At 38.5% G+C, this 18,418-nt stretch overlaps 1 protein-coding gene across 4 annotated transcripts in view; it reads left to right on the forward strand.

Moving 5' to 3' along the window:
- Positions 1 to 18,418, forward strand: part of LOC122548600 (CUB and sushi domain-containing protein 1-like) — a 2,407,075-nt gene that overhangs the window by 2,001,236 nt on the left and 387,421 nt on the right. For all 4 annotated transcript variants that reach the window (XM_087978377.1, XM_087978362.1, XM_087978369.1 and 1 more), the window contains exons 28-31: positions 5,773 to 5,911; positions 6,062 to 6,249; positions 8,828 to 9,022; positions 13,592 to 13,708. In XM_087978377.1, coding sequence (XP_087834503.1) covers positions 5,773 to 5,911; positions 6,062 to 6,249; positions 8,828 to 9,022; positions 13,592 to 13,708 — 639 coding nt within the window. The remainder of the gene's footprint in view (positions 1 to 5,772; positions 5,912 to 6,061; positions 6,250 to 8,827; positions 9,023 to 13,591; positions 13,709 to 18,418) is intronic.

An 18,418-nucleotide genomic window follows, 5' to 3' on the forward strand; every position in this document is an offset into this window, starting at 1 on the left:
TACAAAGTTTAAAAAAAATCCCTTTGAAGTTTCATGGGATTATGATCTTTTTCAACAGTGCATGCTATGTTTTTTTCCTATCGTTGTTTTTGTCGGCCTTTGTGCTCTAAGGACTGTTCTGTCTGATATCTTTAAATGTTTGCCCTCCAGTGAGGGAATATCATTGCCAGAACTCTCCACATCAACCCACATTATGTTGACATATGGCATAAAATTATAGAAAAATAAACATTAAAGAAAAGCACAAAGCTTTGGAAAACTGCTTTCTCAGGTTTGACAAGATTTTAGAACAACTCAAAATGCATATCTCGTGTCCAATTGTGTGTTATTTAAGATTTATCCTTTTGCTTCTTGAAGAGCCTCTAACTGTATGATTCATTTAGTACATAGCTCTTAGCAAAACAGCTGGGTCTACTAAGGTATTCTGCATGATTTCTTTATAACATACCAATGTGCTATTTTCTGATCTCTGCATCTATTTGGTAATACCACTACGAAGGTTTCATTGGACAGTATTATACACAGGCTTCATCTAGTGTTCCACATTACTGATTGGAGAATATTCTGAGATCTTCAATGATGATGGTTGAGAAATATGTATTGTTCAAGATACTTGAGGGAACTCTACTGCTGTTCTTCAAATATATCCATAGACGTGTGCGTTGGCTTGCAAAGGCATACCTAAAGACTGCTATGAAAGACTTATGTTTGCAAGTCTTGTGTGGTTATTGTTGGTTTCAAACATTATTGCTAATACAATAAGATATTCATAATACTTGATCTGTTCCTGCATACTTTGTTTACTTGACTCATATATTCCTTGTCCAATCTCTCCAGTTGACCTGTCAATCTGTGGCATACTTGTGTAGTAAGTTTCATTTCTATTATTCTTGCATTCCTTTCTGTAGGGAGCCCACTTGGACACCTCTGCTTTTGCAGGTCAATACTGTTGTGTATTGATTACAGTGGCAATTTATACCCATGGGCTCTGAACCCAGTGTTGCAGAGCTATTACCATGGCATGTTGTAAAATTGAGTTCAACAAATCTGGCAATCTTTGGGGTATTGTTAAATATTAACCATGGAAACTGCCAAATTGTTCACTCAATCCAACTTGTTAGACTCCTCTACCTGAAAACTGTTTATCTTGTCTTTTAATATCCTCTTTAATATCCCCTGAAATAGCCCAGCACGCCACTTAGTTTTTAAGCACAATTGTTTCAGTAAGTCAGTCTCACACCCTCCACCTTTTAATATGCCTCAAGGTAATGAATGATGCCTTGCCAAACAAATAAAACAGCTTGTACATTTCAGCAACAAAGATGAATCTGATAGAAGACTGTTCAGACATAAGTAATGAATGAAAGTGAAGATATATTGTGGCAGCAACGTAGAAAATTATAGCTACACTGGTGCAATAAGAATCGTTAGAAATCTACACAGAGGCTGATGAACTTTTTCACAGACCCATACCAAGCTGCAAGTTTTACAATCTGATTAGGAGCCAGTAACATTTGTTTTGAAAAAGATAAAATTAGAAATCCCAGTTACTTACTTAGCGAATAAAGCATCAGGATTCCACGCTTTCGAACAACAGAAGAAATTTTATTATACACGAGTTATACAAAGCAAAAATTCAATGCTACCTATCTTATACTGAATTAACGTAAATTACAATATATCTGCTGACACCAATGATCATATTTCAATGCCAACTATGTATTTTTTCAGACTGCATACAGTTGAATTTTTTAACAATTTTTTTCATCATCAACGTGCTCTTTTTTTTCATTTTCAGATGTTTGTCAGTTTTGTATAACTCTTTTTTTTATTGAAATATCTTTGAGACATTTGACCACTAGTGGATATGCTCCTGGGAGTCAGCAAGCACAGCCCCTGAATTAACAAATCATGCTAGACGCAACAAAAACAGATTCCACAGATATTCTCTGCAAACCACCCAGACATTAGTGAGTCATGAGAAGTTTTCCACATCGACCTTTTCTTGGAAGGATTTCTGCTCCTTTCTTTCTCATAGCTAACCACCTTTTGTTAACAGCAGCGGCATTCAGCCAGTAGGTCTTCCTGGCTTCTATATGACCAGCAAAATGTTGTCAGGCAAGATGTCCCAAAGCACCCCAGTGACTGCTCACCACACTGTCTCATTATCTCTTATACTGAGATCACATCCTTCCAGATTCACAGTCAGTTATTGGTGACTCCCTGAATTAGATGCTAAGTTGCAATGGCTTTGTGTCAAAACCATGGGGAAAAGAGGGGAAAAACAAATCCAAAAATGTAGATTCCATCACATAGTGATTTGGGTTCCTAAGAGTGTGATTGACACTAAAACACTGAATATTTGGGTTCTAGATCTTTTCTAATCGTTTCTGTTCAGAGATGTCATGATACATCTGGGCAGGCAGGGCCTAAATCTGAGTCTTCTGGACCAGAGGTAGGGACACTACTCCTCCACCACCAAAGCCCCATAATATATGGGATCTCAAAGATAGTTGTTCCCATTCAGAAAAATCGATGGCCCATTTCTTCCCTCACTCATGGATAATCTATCCAGTTATTGTTGATATAATGCAATCTGCTGAAACACCTGAAAACATCAGTGTGTGGAAATGCTTCCTGTATGCTAGAGCAAACTTCAGCCTCAAGTTTGAGGGACTCACGTACTTGCAATATACTGTATACTTGGTAAGTGACAATTGATTAAAGTATTGTTGAAGAAACACCCAAGACTAACATTGTGAAATATGTAGACTTGGAAATTCTGTAGAGTCTAGCTTCATGTGACATCAGTGGGAGACTGGTGGAAACAGCCAGAGCTTTTACCAATGATCTGCTTGTACAATTGTTCAAGAAGGCTTTGTGACCCCAGTTTAACAGGATTTATTGTTACACCATTCTGTCCAGGTATCCTGGGGTTAGGACATCTTTGCAAAATAAAAGTAGAGTAAGATCAAGGAAGGAAATGCTTTACAGCATTTTGAGGTTTGGGAGCAGCAGACGTGTTTGTCCGCTAACCCCAAACCTACAATCCTTTACCTCAATCTCACCCCATGATCACTCCTACTCCAATCCCCACCAATTACGATCTCCAACTTTCTCCCAAACTCTCTGATTTCCTAAGTAACTAACATCATCTCTGATTCCTCTGGATGTCTTAGAAGTTAGTCTTCCATCTTCTTTGTATATTTTCATTACTGCTTTGTGTAAATGCATGAAGCTATATCACGCTTGTGAGGTAACCACATATCAGTCATTGACTGGTGTATCATGTCCTTCGTCAGACTGCTCACTGGGCAATTCTGATAACATTAATTTTTGGGCAGGTGATTGACATGGCATGTTATCTGGTAACTAATCCTAAAAAATTGTGACATGTAACCTGCACAGCATAATTTGCAGCCTGTATACTTCAAATTCACATAAAAATCCCAGAGGCAGAAAACATGCCAGTTTATGAGTAGATCTGAGTGGTAATAAATCTCTTGCACTAGTTACACTGCACAATAATGGGACGAGTCGAGGATCCCTGAAATCGAAAATGCATGTGGAGCATAAAAAGCTGTTAGAATGCCATTTCTGGATTAAGGTCCTTGACATTTCCATTTGCTTGAGGTCGGATTTTGCCCCAATTATAAGCTCAGTCTTCTGCATACAGGCACCACTAACATTGAGGGGCTAAAATGAGACTACATCAGGCGTGAAAAATAATGGATAGCAGGTTGATTATTCACCTGTATTCAACTGAAATTTAAATTGGTTGTAAAATAGCCATTTGCAACACTACCACTTGTTTTGTAACACCATTGAAATGCAATTTTACCCCGATTTAATTTGCTCCATTGTTTAACAGATTTTGCATACATTTTAATCCATTCAAGCTAAAATATAGCTTATACTTGCCTTTAATTTTCTACTACAAAATGCATACTTTTTGTTGTTATTCCTCCTGTTTATGCTCCTCCTCAATAGTGGGATTAAAGTTCCTTTGCATTACACTTTAATGTGAGTCTCCAACCAATGTTAGTTAGCAAATCTACCTTTTTATCCTTTTGGCCTGACCGGGATTCAAAATTTGTGTCTCCATATTTTTGATAATCATCATATCAGTTTGAGTATGCTTGGACAGGGTTTGAGTTTTGTGTCTGGTAAGGGTTTCAAACCAGCACAGGGCAGAATTTAATGCTCTCAACCTTCTGGCAAGAAACTCAGAATGAAAAAAAGAGTGCTGGCTTTTCCACAAGCAAATGTAAGAAAAATCCTAATTGATATTTGGAGAGCTGTGTCACTCCTTTTAAGATTTTTTTTATTTCAAGATGGTAAATTGCTGTCATTTCCAGTTGGCAATTTGCTGTTGGCTATCCAATAGCCAAAAACTAAATATCAAAATAATGGAAAAATAATTCCATTAAAATCATCATTACGCAAAGCTTGCTCTGGCTGAGAGTAAGTTTCAGGGCTTATTTTTCACAAAACGTTTGATGTAATGATAAATTTCTACTGAAATATACATTTTCCCTGTGTGCTTTTACTTTGTTTCTCCCAAAAAAACTGAATTGATAGTTGATAAAGGAATGTTTTAGGTTTATTTGTCATTTCTGTTGAATAAACAAATTGCACATTTATTTAGCAACGGTATAAAGTATCAAAAACATGTACTAAAATTGACGTTATCAAGTGCGGTTGTTCACCACATATATGAGAATATCATGTGGTGATAGACGAGTATGTATTTTAGAAGTTGTGGCCTTATAACTCACAGCGCCAGAGACCCGGGTTCAATTCCTGCCTTGGGCGACCGTCTGTGTGGAGTTTGCACATTCTTCCCGTGTCTGCGTGGATTTCCTCCGGGTGCTCCGGTTTCCTCCCATAATCTAAAGATGTGCAGGTTAGGTGAATTGGCCATGCTAAATTGCCCGTAGTGTTAGGTGAAGGGGTAAATGTAGGGGAATGGGTCTGGGTGAGTTGCTCTTTGGCAGGTTGGTGTGGACTTGTTGGGCAGAAGGACCTGTTTCCACACTGTAAGTAATCTAATCTAATCTACCCCATAATAGGCCATAATAGATCATCAAGTGATTGATAGGGTCAGGTGCTTCCAACACAAGGAACTGCGTCATGCAGGATCCAATGTAGCATCCAGAAAGCAAAATGAGTCATGAGGGCAGACCATACTGTATTTCGAAACTGGCACGTTGGGCAGGTAGAACTCTGCCAGTAATTAGATTTCAGTCTGTGCAGCCAGGTGGCACATACTGTCTGCATTGTGCATTCTGAGATCCTGTGCAATGAGCACTGCTCCACAACTAGGGAAAACATGTAATGTACCTTGGCAGATGCTATTATTCTCCCTCTTTCAGAAGAAGCTGCTTCACTATTGGCAGATACAGCCTTTACCAGCACAAATGAAGCCTAATGGCTAAATGTATTTCACTCATAAATCAGTGCATGCAGACACCCCTTAGTAAAGGAGTAACTTTAAAGTGCTAGTGGTCCAGTGGTACATGTAAGGAGCTATCCTGGGTGTGTTAGAAAGATGTGAAATAGTAGAGGCCGAGTTGACTTAAAGCCCTTAGGTGATCCTGAGTGCTTTACTATTAAGGATGCCCTTCTACTAGTCTTTTGGTCAATGCCACGCAGCATGCTATAAGTAATTTCCAAATAAACAAGCGACACTTGACTATTCCTATCTGTGTTACTTTTGTTTGAATAAGCAGAAGACTCTTTGATTTTCTGTTTTATTTCTTGTTGTGACAGCTGCCTGTGGTGGGAATCTGACAGGCCCAGCAGGTGTCATTTTATCGCCTAACTACCCTCAACCTTATCCTCATGGGAAAGAATGTGACTGGAGAATTAAAGTCAATCAAGACTATGTCATAGCACTGATATTTAAAAGGTAATTGCAAAATTGTTTCCGGTTAAAAACCACGCAGCACAATTGCATTCTATATGCTGCTGTAAAGGGACACTGCTTATTAATGTTAACATCTTTTTTTTGTGAACATTTCCACCTTATCTTTATTTGAACTTACTTATTTTGTTTTAGTTTCCATATGGAGCCCAGCTATGATTTCCTTCATATCTATGAAGGGGAAGATTCCAACAGCCCTCTAATTGGCAGCTTTCAAGGATCACAGTCACCTGAGAGAATAGAGAGTAGTGGTAATAGCCTTTTTCTGGCCTTTCGAAGTGATGCTTCTGTGAGCATGGCAGGATTTGCCATTGATTACAAAGGTACTTGTTCCCTCATTATCTGTTTGAGTGTTTAAATGCTGAACCACCTTGGGGTTCTTAAACTTTAGCCTGCAATTCCTGTTTCAAGAAGTGACATTTAAAACCCATGGGTTTTTGCAGAAAAACAGTTATAATTTCAGCTCATCTCCGCAAAGGGTTCTGCTTTCAATGTATTGAATGTTTCCATGTTAATACAAGTACTTGTTGATTTCTAGAGATTATATTTTCTTCGTAGGTTGTGATGAACAAGAATAATAATATTTAGATCCAAGGTTTCCACCATATTTGTCTGGACTTGGCATTTTTCAAATGTCCATCATGTTTAATCAATAGCAACCATGCTTTAGTTTGTCATTTAGATAAATAATTTGGATGAGAATATAGAAAATTGGTGGCATTATAGACAGTTAAGAAGGTTTTCTAAGATTATAAAGAGATCTTAATCAAATGGGTCAGTGGGCTGAAAAATGGCAGATAGAGTTCAATCTGGATAAATGTGAGGTATTGCATTTTGGTACAACAAACAAAGTTAGGACTTATACGATTAATGGTAGGACCTTGGGTAGTGTAGTAAACAGAGAGACCTAGGGGTTCAGGCACCTTTTGAAGTTTGACACACATATAGACAGGGTGCTTAAAAATGCATTTGGCACGTTTGCCTCATTGCTCAGTCCTGTGAGTATAGGGGTTGGGAAGTCATGCGGAGGTTGTACAGGACATTAGTGAGGCCTCTTCTGGAATATTGTATCCAGTTCTGGTTGCCCAATTATAGGAAATATATTATTAAGCTGGAAAGGGTTCACAAAATATTTACCAGGATGTTACTATGTATGGAAGGTTTGAGTTATAAAAAAAAGTTGAATAGGCTGGGACTTTTTCACGGAGCATAGGAGGTTGAGAGGCAACTTTAGGGTTAATGATAGTTCTCTTTTCCTGAGGATGAGGGATTTCAATACTGGTGGTACATCTAAAAGATGAGAGGAGATAAATTTTAAAAAGGTGCGAAGTGCAAAATTATCGCACAGAGTGGTTCACGTGTGGAATTAACTTCCTGAGGAAGTGATGGATGTGGGGACAGTTATAACATTTAAAAAAAAATTTGGATAAATACATGAATAGGAAAGGTTTGGAGGGATATGGGCCAGGTGCAGGCAGGTGGGACTAGTTTAGATTGGGATTATGTTCAACATGGACTGGTTGGACTGAAGGATCTGTTTCTGTGCTGTATGACTCTATGATTCTGTGTTCTATATATTGTTACTAGAATTTAAATTTTTACAGCAAGTGATGTTGTATGGATGGGAATTGCAAGAATAAGAAACAAAGGTAGAACATCTTCTCAATGGACTGCAGACCAGTTGGTATCTGAAAGGATAACATAAGGTTAACGTTTCACAATGAGTCACAATTGAGGACTTTACCAAAAACATTGACTTATGTTTCAGATGCTGACTGTCCTGTTGTGCATTTCTAAAGAATTTCTTCATATCTCCATCAGAATATTTCATTTTATCCCAAAAATTTGAGTGTAAAGTTTCTCACAACCAGGGGCTGGGCAAGTTTAACAAAATATCCTCACATTTGTTAGAAGGACTATTATTTGTGTTTGTTGGACTTGCTGCATATAAAACAAGACATCCCTTATTCTTATCCACCATGTTCATTTGGATTTGAAATACATTTTCTTTTGAAATTACCATGTAGTGTGAATCTCTAACAAGTTGCGATGATAGGTGAATGGGCCAACTTCACACTTGATGTATCTGTCACCTGTGGTTATTCCCTGTGCAAAAGCCAAGAATACCTGACAGGGAGGGAGAAGATCACTGGGAACTCTCATAATACTCGAGTAACTATTCATATTGTGAGGGAGGTTTTGGCTTACATCTATTCTCCTGTCTTCATGGCAGTGATATAGAAAAAAGAATGTCAGGAGGAAGAGGGAAGAGCAAAGTGAAATATCTCAAAATCATGAAAGAAAACAGTCCTGTTAGTGTGCATTACTGTATTCTTTAGTTGCAAATGTCTGACATTCCTACCATTGATTAAACTATATTAAAATGCAGTTGTGTTTCAGAGTGACTATCATTTCTAAATCTTGGCAGTCTGTTGCAAAGTGCCAACACTTAACTTATGCTTTTAAGCTGTTTTCCCTTCTTACCTCTCTGTTTCTGGTGTAAACTTGCACAAGTGCCAACAGGCATCTGTGGTTTCACTGAAATGACCATTCTTCATGACTGAGCCAGAGCAGTACATGTGTTTGATGTATGCAATTATGAAGGGTATGTAACCAAGCCTGATCCTGTTCTCATCTAAGCACTGCACCACAGTCAGGAATGGCTTCTCCTTCTTGATTGCTGCTCTGGATTAGGTAGCTGACACAGAATTGAACCTGGTATGCTACAGTGTGTGACACTTGACAATTAATCTTGTTGAACTCTTGTGCACACAGCAAAATCTAACTATCTAAAATCCAGTTCCCAGCAGGACATTTCCACATTTCCTTTATCTGCCTAGCCTCATTTCATTGACTTCTTTTTCCTTTTGTGATGTTTTACTTTGTTTCTTTATCTTACAGAGAAACCTCGAGAAGCATGTTTTGATCCTGGAAACATAATGAATGGGACACGCATTGGTTTGGATTTTAAGCTCGGTTCGACTGTTACCTATCATTGTGATCCTGGCTACCAGTTAGCAAATGTTGCTACAATCACGTGCATCATTGGGGAAGATGGGAAACCGGTCTGGAATAGGGCTCTTCCTTCATGCCATGGTAATGTATACATTTAATTAAATGGACAAGGATGCCACATGTATTACGATGTGTAGAGATGACAGAAATGAGTTACTCTCCAGCAAATCTTCATTTCTCTTTAGCAATATTACACATATCCTATATTGATGTAAAGCTAAAAATGTTGAGCCATATTTTCTAGAGGACTGGTTTGGAATTTGTTCAGTTATCTTACTGTCTTTGCCATTCAGTGTTCTGTTATGCCTGAACGTAATTAACTTTAAGATCATATATCCTTTACATAATATGAAGTAAAGACATTTTACTGGCTAACCCATTGGGCATTCCCCTGATTTTGATTATCACAATGACCAAGGAAAGATGAGGAAGGAGGAGGCTTAATGCTTAAAGTGCCATTGTTTGAGGTTGAAATGAGAGTAATTGGGGAACATTAGCAACTTGCATTTCTTTTGCACTACAGTGGTTGTATTACCACATTAAAATCCCATTATTTCATTTGTGGCAATGAATGTCTTGTTTCTTTTAATTTGCTCACATTTTTCAAAAGTCTAAGGAATCTCACTGGAACAAGAGGAGATAATGTTCATAGCTAGTTCAGTCAGGACAAAGTCATGAATTATTGTTTCACACAAAGTCGAAAACTAATGTGGAACTTGTCCCCAAAAGTGTCTGGTTACTACAACAATTGGATGTTAATTGGAACACTTTCATTTATTGTTGTTCAGGGTTTCAGGGATATGGAGCATTGGTAGGGAAATGAAGTTGACATGTAGATCGACCAAGATCGAATTGAATGATGCTGCATGCTTGAAGGGCTGAATGACCTCCTTTTTCCAATGTTCTAATGTTCATAACTCCAAATTGCGGACTATCTTGCCCACATCTTCCGGTTTCCCAGTGTTCAGAGGCCAGATGTACCTCCCAAGACAGGTTATGGAATCCCTTGAACCACCCAGTGACAAGACACAATGTACAAGAACTTTGAACTTTCAATGAACAATTTGCTACTTCCTGAGACCCTCTGAGAAAGTCTGAGTTAGAATGGGAGACTTTGGATGATTCCGCCATATTTATCTGAATAGTTAATCAGGAGATGTTGGATAGAAAATGATTCTAGTATAATTCCTGGGTAACTATTTAACTGAACCCCAAATCACATTTGGTGAACCTACTCTGTCTCTAACCTCCCTTATCCCACCCCTTCATCCCTGATAATTTCCACACTTGTGACCTCCAGCTCCTAACAATGTTCTCCAGAATTTAGCTCCCAGTCTCTCCCCACCTTCCCGTCTCACCCAAACTGACCCCATCCCATCACCTGACTTCCCTCCTCTACCCTCCATCACAATCCTGAAGACTCCAAACTACTCACTGACTATGACACCCAGGACCTGACCTCTGACACAACCAAATGCCCTCTGATCCAACCAACTTCCCACCCACTACATATCTGCCATCCTATCTCACCTCATTCACTTACTCATCTACCCACTTCATCCACCTCTCCCCCATCTCCCTCGTCACTTATATTACCAAACCTAACCTCACACCCGGCCTACGTGTTTCTGTTTTGTAGCTTTTGAAAAAAGCATTGTTGCATTTCATGTTTTTACTTAAATCAAAATTGCAGCTGGCACTATCAAAAGCGGGCATGCACTCTGAGCAGATTTTCTGCACTACTCCCTTTGAAGTTATCTATGTTCATTTGAATATGAAAGATCCCACACTAGAGCATCAGTCAGCAAAATCAGCAGAAGCTAAATGGGTGACTTTTTTTTGATCAAGGTCAGAATAGAGTTTGGTTTAGAGTTTAGTTTGTTCACTTCCAATTCCTTCCTCCTGTCTGCATGCTTTTAAAGCACCATCCTAGCTGAAATAATCATTGCTTTATTATATAAATGTTCCTTTGTTTACTTTTTAAAAAATGATCATTGCTGTTGCCATTGCCTTGGTCTCCATCTCTCTCATATTGTCCCAGAAATTGCTGGAGTAGAACATCTCATTGTGCATAGACAGGGGAGAGTGAGTTTTCATAAGGAGTGGGGTGTGATTGAAGATTTGCAAGGATGGCAGTAATACTGGAAGGGACAATAAAGATAGAAAATGCAACATTTGACTATTATTTACAGGAAACAATGCCTTCAAAATTACAAGAATGCAAATTATTAATTAAATTGATTGTGCAGGTGTCTGCCTCAGACCTTCTCCAAACATTGATACTTCAGTTGGGATCTTTAATGATTTGGAGAAAGTGAGGACTGCGAAGATCAGAGTGGAAAAGTGTGGCGCTGGAGAAGCATAGCAGGACGGGCAGCATCAATGGAGCAGGAGAATTAATGTTTCGGGCATAAGCCCTTCATCAGGATTGTGGATGGGGAAGGGAGCTGAGAAATAAGTGGGGCAATGGTGGGGAATGGGGCTGGGAGGGGTGCGAAGGTAGCTGGAAGGCAATAGGTAGATGAAGATGGGGGGTGATGGTGATTGGTTGGAGAGGAAGTTGGAGCAGATAGGTGGGAAGGAAGATGGACAGGTAGGATAGTTCAAGAGAGCGGTGCAGTGTTGGAGGTTTGGATCAGAGATGAGGTGGGGGGGGCAGGGGAGATGAGGAAACTGGTGAAATCAATGTTGATGCCATGTGGTTGGAGGGTCCCAAAGCGGAAGATGAGGCGTTCTTTCTCCAGCCATTGGGTGGTTTGGATTTGACAATGGAGGAGGATTTGTCAACCATTGGTATTTGTTTCTAATATAATCCAATAATGTATTTTTCAGTGTAATGTGCAAAAACGTATAGCACACAGAAACATGGAAAATAGGAGTAGTCGTAAGCCATTCAACCCATTGAACCTTCTCCGTCACTCAATGTGTTCAAGTCTGATTCTCAACCATAACAAATACTCTTGCTCTCGTCCCCAGTTCTTGAAGCCTTTTGTGTCTGTTTATCACAATGAAAACATATAAAAAAAGAGAAATGAAGAAAGCATTGAAAACTATTCAGGCTACAGTAAAAAAGAAGTAACATTTATAATTTCAACAGGAAAAGTAATTAAAATCCCAATTATCTTTTTTCTATATAACTGCAAATATAATTTTCCCAATAGAAATTGACTGTCAGTTTCTGTTCATATACTTTGTAATACTTAATGAGGGCTTTCATCAAGTGATTGACAAAATCAGCCTGGAAATGGGCTGTCCAGAGTCCTTTGTGGACTTTACTGAAGTTATAAAATCCTTTTTATTTGATCAGTGAAGATTATTTTAGAGCTTAGTCTTATTGTCTGCATATACTTGCTCAGGCCCATTAGAATACAGAAACTTACTGAATGTAGGGTTTCTTTCATGACCAAGCACTGCTTAAAATCTTTTAATGGAGTTCAGTATTCCTCTGTGAGGTCATCCAAAATTGCAGAAGGCTTGATTTTGAAAAAGGAGAATTATTTGAACATATGTGAAAAGTACTGTGAACTCATTTGTTACTTGACTGATTTACCTTCGATTTCAGAATAGCCTACCATAGCTTTGTTCAACATTATGTAACAATCACCCTCACAAATCAAGAGCTGCTGAGTGATGCAGACAGAGAATGCAAGCAATAGCAACTGCAGTATTCGTCATTTTCATATCTTCGATGAGCAAGATTGTAGATCAAACTGAAAATAGCAGCTAAGAAGCATATGTGCATTTCATTTGTTACCAACGTCTCATTGACATGACAGTCATCGATTATTTGTGAAGGGGTTCATGTTCTCTTGCACATTTTCTAGCATTACACTCACTAAAGATGATCATTACAATTATACTTGTTGAGACATTATATTTATAACCTCTTTTTTCTTACTTTCCAAAAAACATAAGTATGTTTTAAGATCATAAATGGTACTGAATGTGTTTGGCAGCATGCATGTTTGGCTCATCCACTTGAGACTCAAAATGTGGAAAGTCTTGCCTGCTAGCTGGAGAGCCCAAAAAGAGCCCTCCATTTCTTTTTATAGAGAAGGCTGCTACATTCAGTGCTAATCACATGCATTGCAGCTGTTCAACATGTCAGCTCACCACAAAATTCTTACAGACAATAACAGACAAGTTCTGTTTCTGTTTCATTACTAATATTCATTTATTTGCACAGAGTAGCCCGACTGGTAGTACTTGAGTAGTTGGCTTAGCTTAGTTGGCTGGATGGCTATTTTGCAGAGTGACACCTACAACATGGGCCGATTTCCTGCACTGACTCAGTTATCATGAAAGATTCTTCTTCTCAATCTCTCACCGCATCTGAGGCCTGGTAACCCTCATCTGAGGCTCAGTAACCTTCAGGTTAAACTTACCACCAGTTTACCCCACTCTGAAAAGAGAGCTGCATGATTTGTTAATACTATGGTTCCTTTGCCCTTTACCCTTTATTGCTAATTCAATGAAAACACAATTTTGATGGTTTTTGACAATGTTTTTCTTTAGTGCAACAATATTTAGATTCTATTACTATTTAATCATATGATGCATAAAGGAACATCACGGAACATGGTTCTTCTCCGTTACAACTTCTAAGTGCTGTTTTGCTAATTTATATATATTTATTTAATTATTTTTCAGCTCCTTGTGGTGGACAACACACTGGATCTCAAGGAGTGGTTCTTTCTCCTAATTATCCTCACAATTATACAAGTGGCCAGACATGTCTGTACTCCATCACAGTGCCTGAGGAGTTTGGTATGTTTATTTTACTTACAGATTGATATTAGAAGAGTTAATTCAGGAATTAGTCATTTTTAAGCACCATCTTCCTCCATTTAAAATGTGCCCATTTCAAATAATTACATTATGTAATGATACTCAGTTCCTCACACAATTTTAACTGGGGTTAAAGTTTTAAGGTAAATTAAGAAATAACTAGTCACTGTGTCTCTCTTAAAAAAAACTAGTTGAATGGTTCAAACACCCATCATGAAAATCTCAAATGCTGTATATACAAGGTAAATAAAAAGGAGATGATAAATCACTTGCTCCAAACAGCTGGATCACGTTGGAAAAGGGAATGCAGGGGATAAGTGACTCAGTTTTGTAACTGTTCCTTTCTATCAGATTTTCCAAAGACAGGAAGAACAATTAATATGAGGACCATTATCAGTCAGAAATCAAGGAAAGCAGATAGTGTGACACTGAAGCAAAAAGATAAAATGCTGAAAACACTCTACTGGCCAGATGACTGACTAAGGTGGCGAGAGCAGATCAGTTCATGTTTCAAGTATGAACCCTCCAACATACTTCACCCAAGTATTATTTTCAAAAAGTTAGTACTACCTTAAAGAAATAACTTCATGTAAAATAAGTTACTTTTTGGAATGGGGTAACTGTTGCTACGTAGGCAAATGCACCAGACATTTGATACATGGTCGAAGATGACAGTGACAGTAAAGTGAACAGGAAGTCTCTGGTGGTGTTGGAATGCTGTTCAGAACACTGAAAGAATGCAGAAGGATCTTATAATGTGTAACTGAATGATCAGATCAGAGATAATTTATCAGTTCAGTATTTCATTCAGATGGTATCACGGAATAATTACAACCAGCCCCTGGATGAAGTTCCCCAATTTATTACATTTACAAATAGGAAACCCTAAATTGTTAAGTTGCTGCGTGAGGAAGGATGAAGTGGCTCATCCCTTCAGTTGGTCATGTTAAGGTTAACTGAAGTAGAATTCCTTCCCTTGTGGATAGCATTTTCCAAAACCAGATGAACTTATGTTTGGAAAAGAACCAACACAACCAGGTTGTCTTGAGTTAAAGTAAGAGTAAGATGATTAGTTACTAAATTAGAAAATAAGTAATAATGCAAGACTTGTCTGTGTAGATTAGAAATGAGAAGTGTATCTAAAAATAGATGGAAGTTAAAAACTACACTGGTCAATCTTTGAATTTCTTGCGGACAGTTGATAATCACACAGTGCACCTACTATTTTGGATGCTGTCAGTAGCATTAACATTGTCAGGTGAGCAGTCAAGTTGGAGATTTTGAAGGTTTGGTGAAATTATTTTATCCTGTTTCTTGTCCTTCCTGGCCAGCTTATAGGAAAAGAGAAAGACATCTCTTTTTTTTAAATTGTCGTGCATGGATCACTAGGGTTTTTACCAACTGTGACCCTCATAGCACACACAGACCAGGGTTATTAAAGCTTAATTTTAACCCTTGTTCTTATGTATTCTTGAAAGGGGAAAATGCAGACATTTCTCTTACCCAGATTATTCTCTTTTCTTTTCATTATGTTCACAGTCTGAGAAAACCCACATATTACATTTCAGTGTGTAGTGCATTTCTCACTTTGAAGTCATCTTTGAAACCTCCTTTAAACCCATCAGGTGTGACATTCCATGATTTCCCTCAAAACTGGGGATAATCCACACAGGGCTTCCAATGACTTACATTCTTACCCAGAACTTATATTCTGAGTCATTTGTTTGGCTGTTTGCTCTCTTAATAAACACGTTGTAATTAAAAGTTCTTTATACCCATTGATGTTGTACGGTTATGATCTATTTTCATGACAATAAAAATACTTCTCTGTTCATTTTCTGAATCAAAATGTGGAAAAATTAAGATTGACTGGTTGAATTTGTTGTCATTTACCAAGTTCTGATTGAATGTTTCTAAAAAAATCCAAATTTGAATCCCTCTGGTTAAGATTCTGATTCTACCAAATGGAGTAAGTTTTGAGATGCGGGGGCACTAAGAAATGTCTTCGTCATATCATTTCTAAATCTACTCTTCTGCTGATTTCCCATGTATGGGATGGGAAATCATTGATAAGTGAAATCATTGATCACCAGGTCATTGAGAAGTGAAATACTGAATTCTTACCAATTTAAAGAAGGCATGACAATTACAGCCTTGTGTACTCACAATCACCTTTTAATGAAAAGAACTGAAATACTTCAGCAAAAATGTAGGTAAAACTCTATTATAAATCAACATAAACATACAAATCTGCACTGCATGGCAATTCATTGTATATTAATCCCATAGGAGACTTTTTCGACCTTTTCACATCGGAGCCATACTGCAAGGATTGAGGACAGTGAACAAATTTTGGAAAGCCAAGACTTTGCACAACAATAAGCAAATTTCAGAGCAACAAATTGATAATTTAAATTAATGAGTAATAAACAAGCATTACCATTAAAATGTACACAGTAGTTGATCAAGCTAATAATTGTTTTATTTGTGTACTCTCTCTCTTATGAAACAAAGTCAGACAGACAGACTAGGCTTCAAGTCTATATCACTATGAAAGGGGTTGGGGGCTGACACTGAGCTAAGAAAATGTTTCAGTAAAACTGACAAAGTGCTTGTTGTCTGGCACAAATTCTGAGCTGGCATTTGTGGAATTCACATGGAAGTGGGGGTGAGAAGCATGTTTTGATTCAGCCTGGGTTTCCCTCTTTTCCCATCTATTTGTTGATAGGTTTTCAGGAAGAGGTGGAGGAGATAGATGGATGAGTATTTGGCTTAGTTCTTCATGCACTCTCGCTCTCTCTCTCTCTGCTTTCCACATTCTGTGTCGATCCTCCCACTCTCAATCTCTGCCTCTCATAAACTCACTCTCTCTGATCTCTCATTGATGCTCTTACAGAAGCATTCTGTCTCCGTCAGTCTGCTGCCCACATTCACGCATACACACTCTCACGCAGTTAGGCACCACACAAACTCGAGAGGCTTGTTCCGCCATCTTTCAGTGTAGTTCTCTGAGAGGTTCACACCTTTTTCTGCGAAGGTTTCTTGTTTCCCTATAACCTGCTTCCAGGACTCTGCTTACAATCTAAACCGAAATCACTCACCATCTCCACACATCCCCACTTGCTGCCTCAACCTCAGACCTTCTCACAGCCTCGACTCTGACCTGACTCATCAATACAACCTCAGGCCCACTGGCAACTTGACCTTGACCCCACCTGTTGCCTTGACCCGTTGCCCCATTCACTGCCTGAGACCTGGGTGGTGCGAGCATTGGCAGATCTGCTCTACTTGGTTTCTACAAGGGACAGGATAGATAATTGGCTGTTGCTTTCTTTTTAATACAGCATGCTTTCTTTATTATTACTGCAGCAGATAAACTAGCCTTCAAGTGAAAATCATGGTTGGATGATTCTGTGGAAGGGAGCTTCATGAGTTGCTGCAATGTGTCTTGTAGATGGTATCATTGTGTACCAGTGGTAAAGAGAATGAATCTTCAGCATGGGGGATAGAGTGGCCCAGCTGATGTCAAACCTGTTGAGTGTGTTAGAGCTGCACTGATCCAGGCAAGTGGGGAGTATTTCCACATACTCCTGACCTGTGTCTTGTAGATGACAGATAGGCTTTGGGGAAATGGGAGATGAATTCTATGGCAAGTAATTCAAAGCCTGTGATCTGCTCCTTGTATTAATAGTGAAAGCAGAAGATGCATAATTGAGTTTTGTATTAAATATTTGAAAATATGAAGATTACAATTTATAAAATATAATCCAGAAAAACATTTTGTTAGTTATAATGGCACGATGGTTACATTGTCACATTTATCTTCAATGCATTGCAGTAATGCTACATTAGCTCAATGGAAATCTATTGAGTTGCAGTAATTACTTTGCTTAAATATGGCATGTTTAGTTACTGAAGCTTAAACACTGATAAATATTTCCATTGCTCAATCCTTTGGCCATTAGCGTTCATCAATTATTTACCATTTAAGTACCCTGCATATACACTCCAGATTATTTATTGTGAATGTTAAATACATTATAAGTTAGGTATAAACCTTTTTAACCTTAGTGTTATGATTATATAAATAAAATTAAGATATTTTGGATCACTTGTTAAAGACTGAAAAGGGTACTCACAGTGAGTGTAGCATCCTTATTCCTTTGATTTATGGACAGCAGCCATTACCAGTGCTGCAAGAATCTTGAGTCTACAGCAGCTTTTGAGATTCCAAACCTAATGATAGTGCCAGACTTTACCTAGAGCTAAATTTATGACCTGAAATCAATGCAAAGTTGGGCTCCGGTGAGATGGATCATACCTTTACTGTGTCCTGTCACAGAGCAAATGCAAGAGAGATTGGTTATCTTTTATGTGCATTATGTATAATGGTCCGAGAGGAATCATCTGATGATATTATGGAAATGCTCCCCAGTGGGCATTTACACACTGAGAGGAGATAGTGAGGTATCACAGTGAATTAAGGGGGCTCCTTATGTCTCGATTTCATTACTGACCATCCAAATGTTCCCACTCACAGCTTTGACTTATGACCAAATGTTACCCGCACATTGAGGCCAGATTGCTGGTGACCCACCCTCCCACACCACTCCTTTATCATCTCCCTCTCTGTACCACCCCCCTCATTGTATGTTCACATTGTACTTCCCATCGCAATCATTGCCCCCC

Source organism: Chiloscyllium plagiosum, unplaced genomic scaffold (assembly GCF_037043375.1).
Source record: "Chiloscyllium plagiosum isolate Xiang-an unplaced genomic scaffold, Cpla_swu_hap1 HiC_scaffold_3, whole genome shotgun sequence".
In the NCBI taxonomy this organism is placed as follows: Eukaryota; Metazoa; Chordata; class Chondrichthyes; order Orectolobiformes; family Hemiscylliidae; genus Chiloscyllium; species Chiloscyllium plagiosum.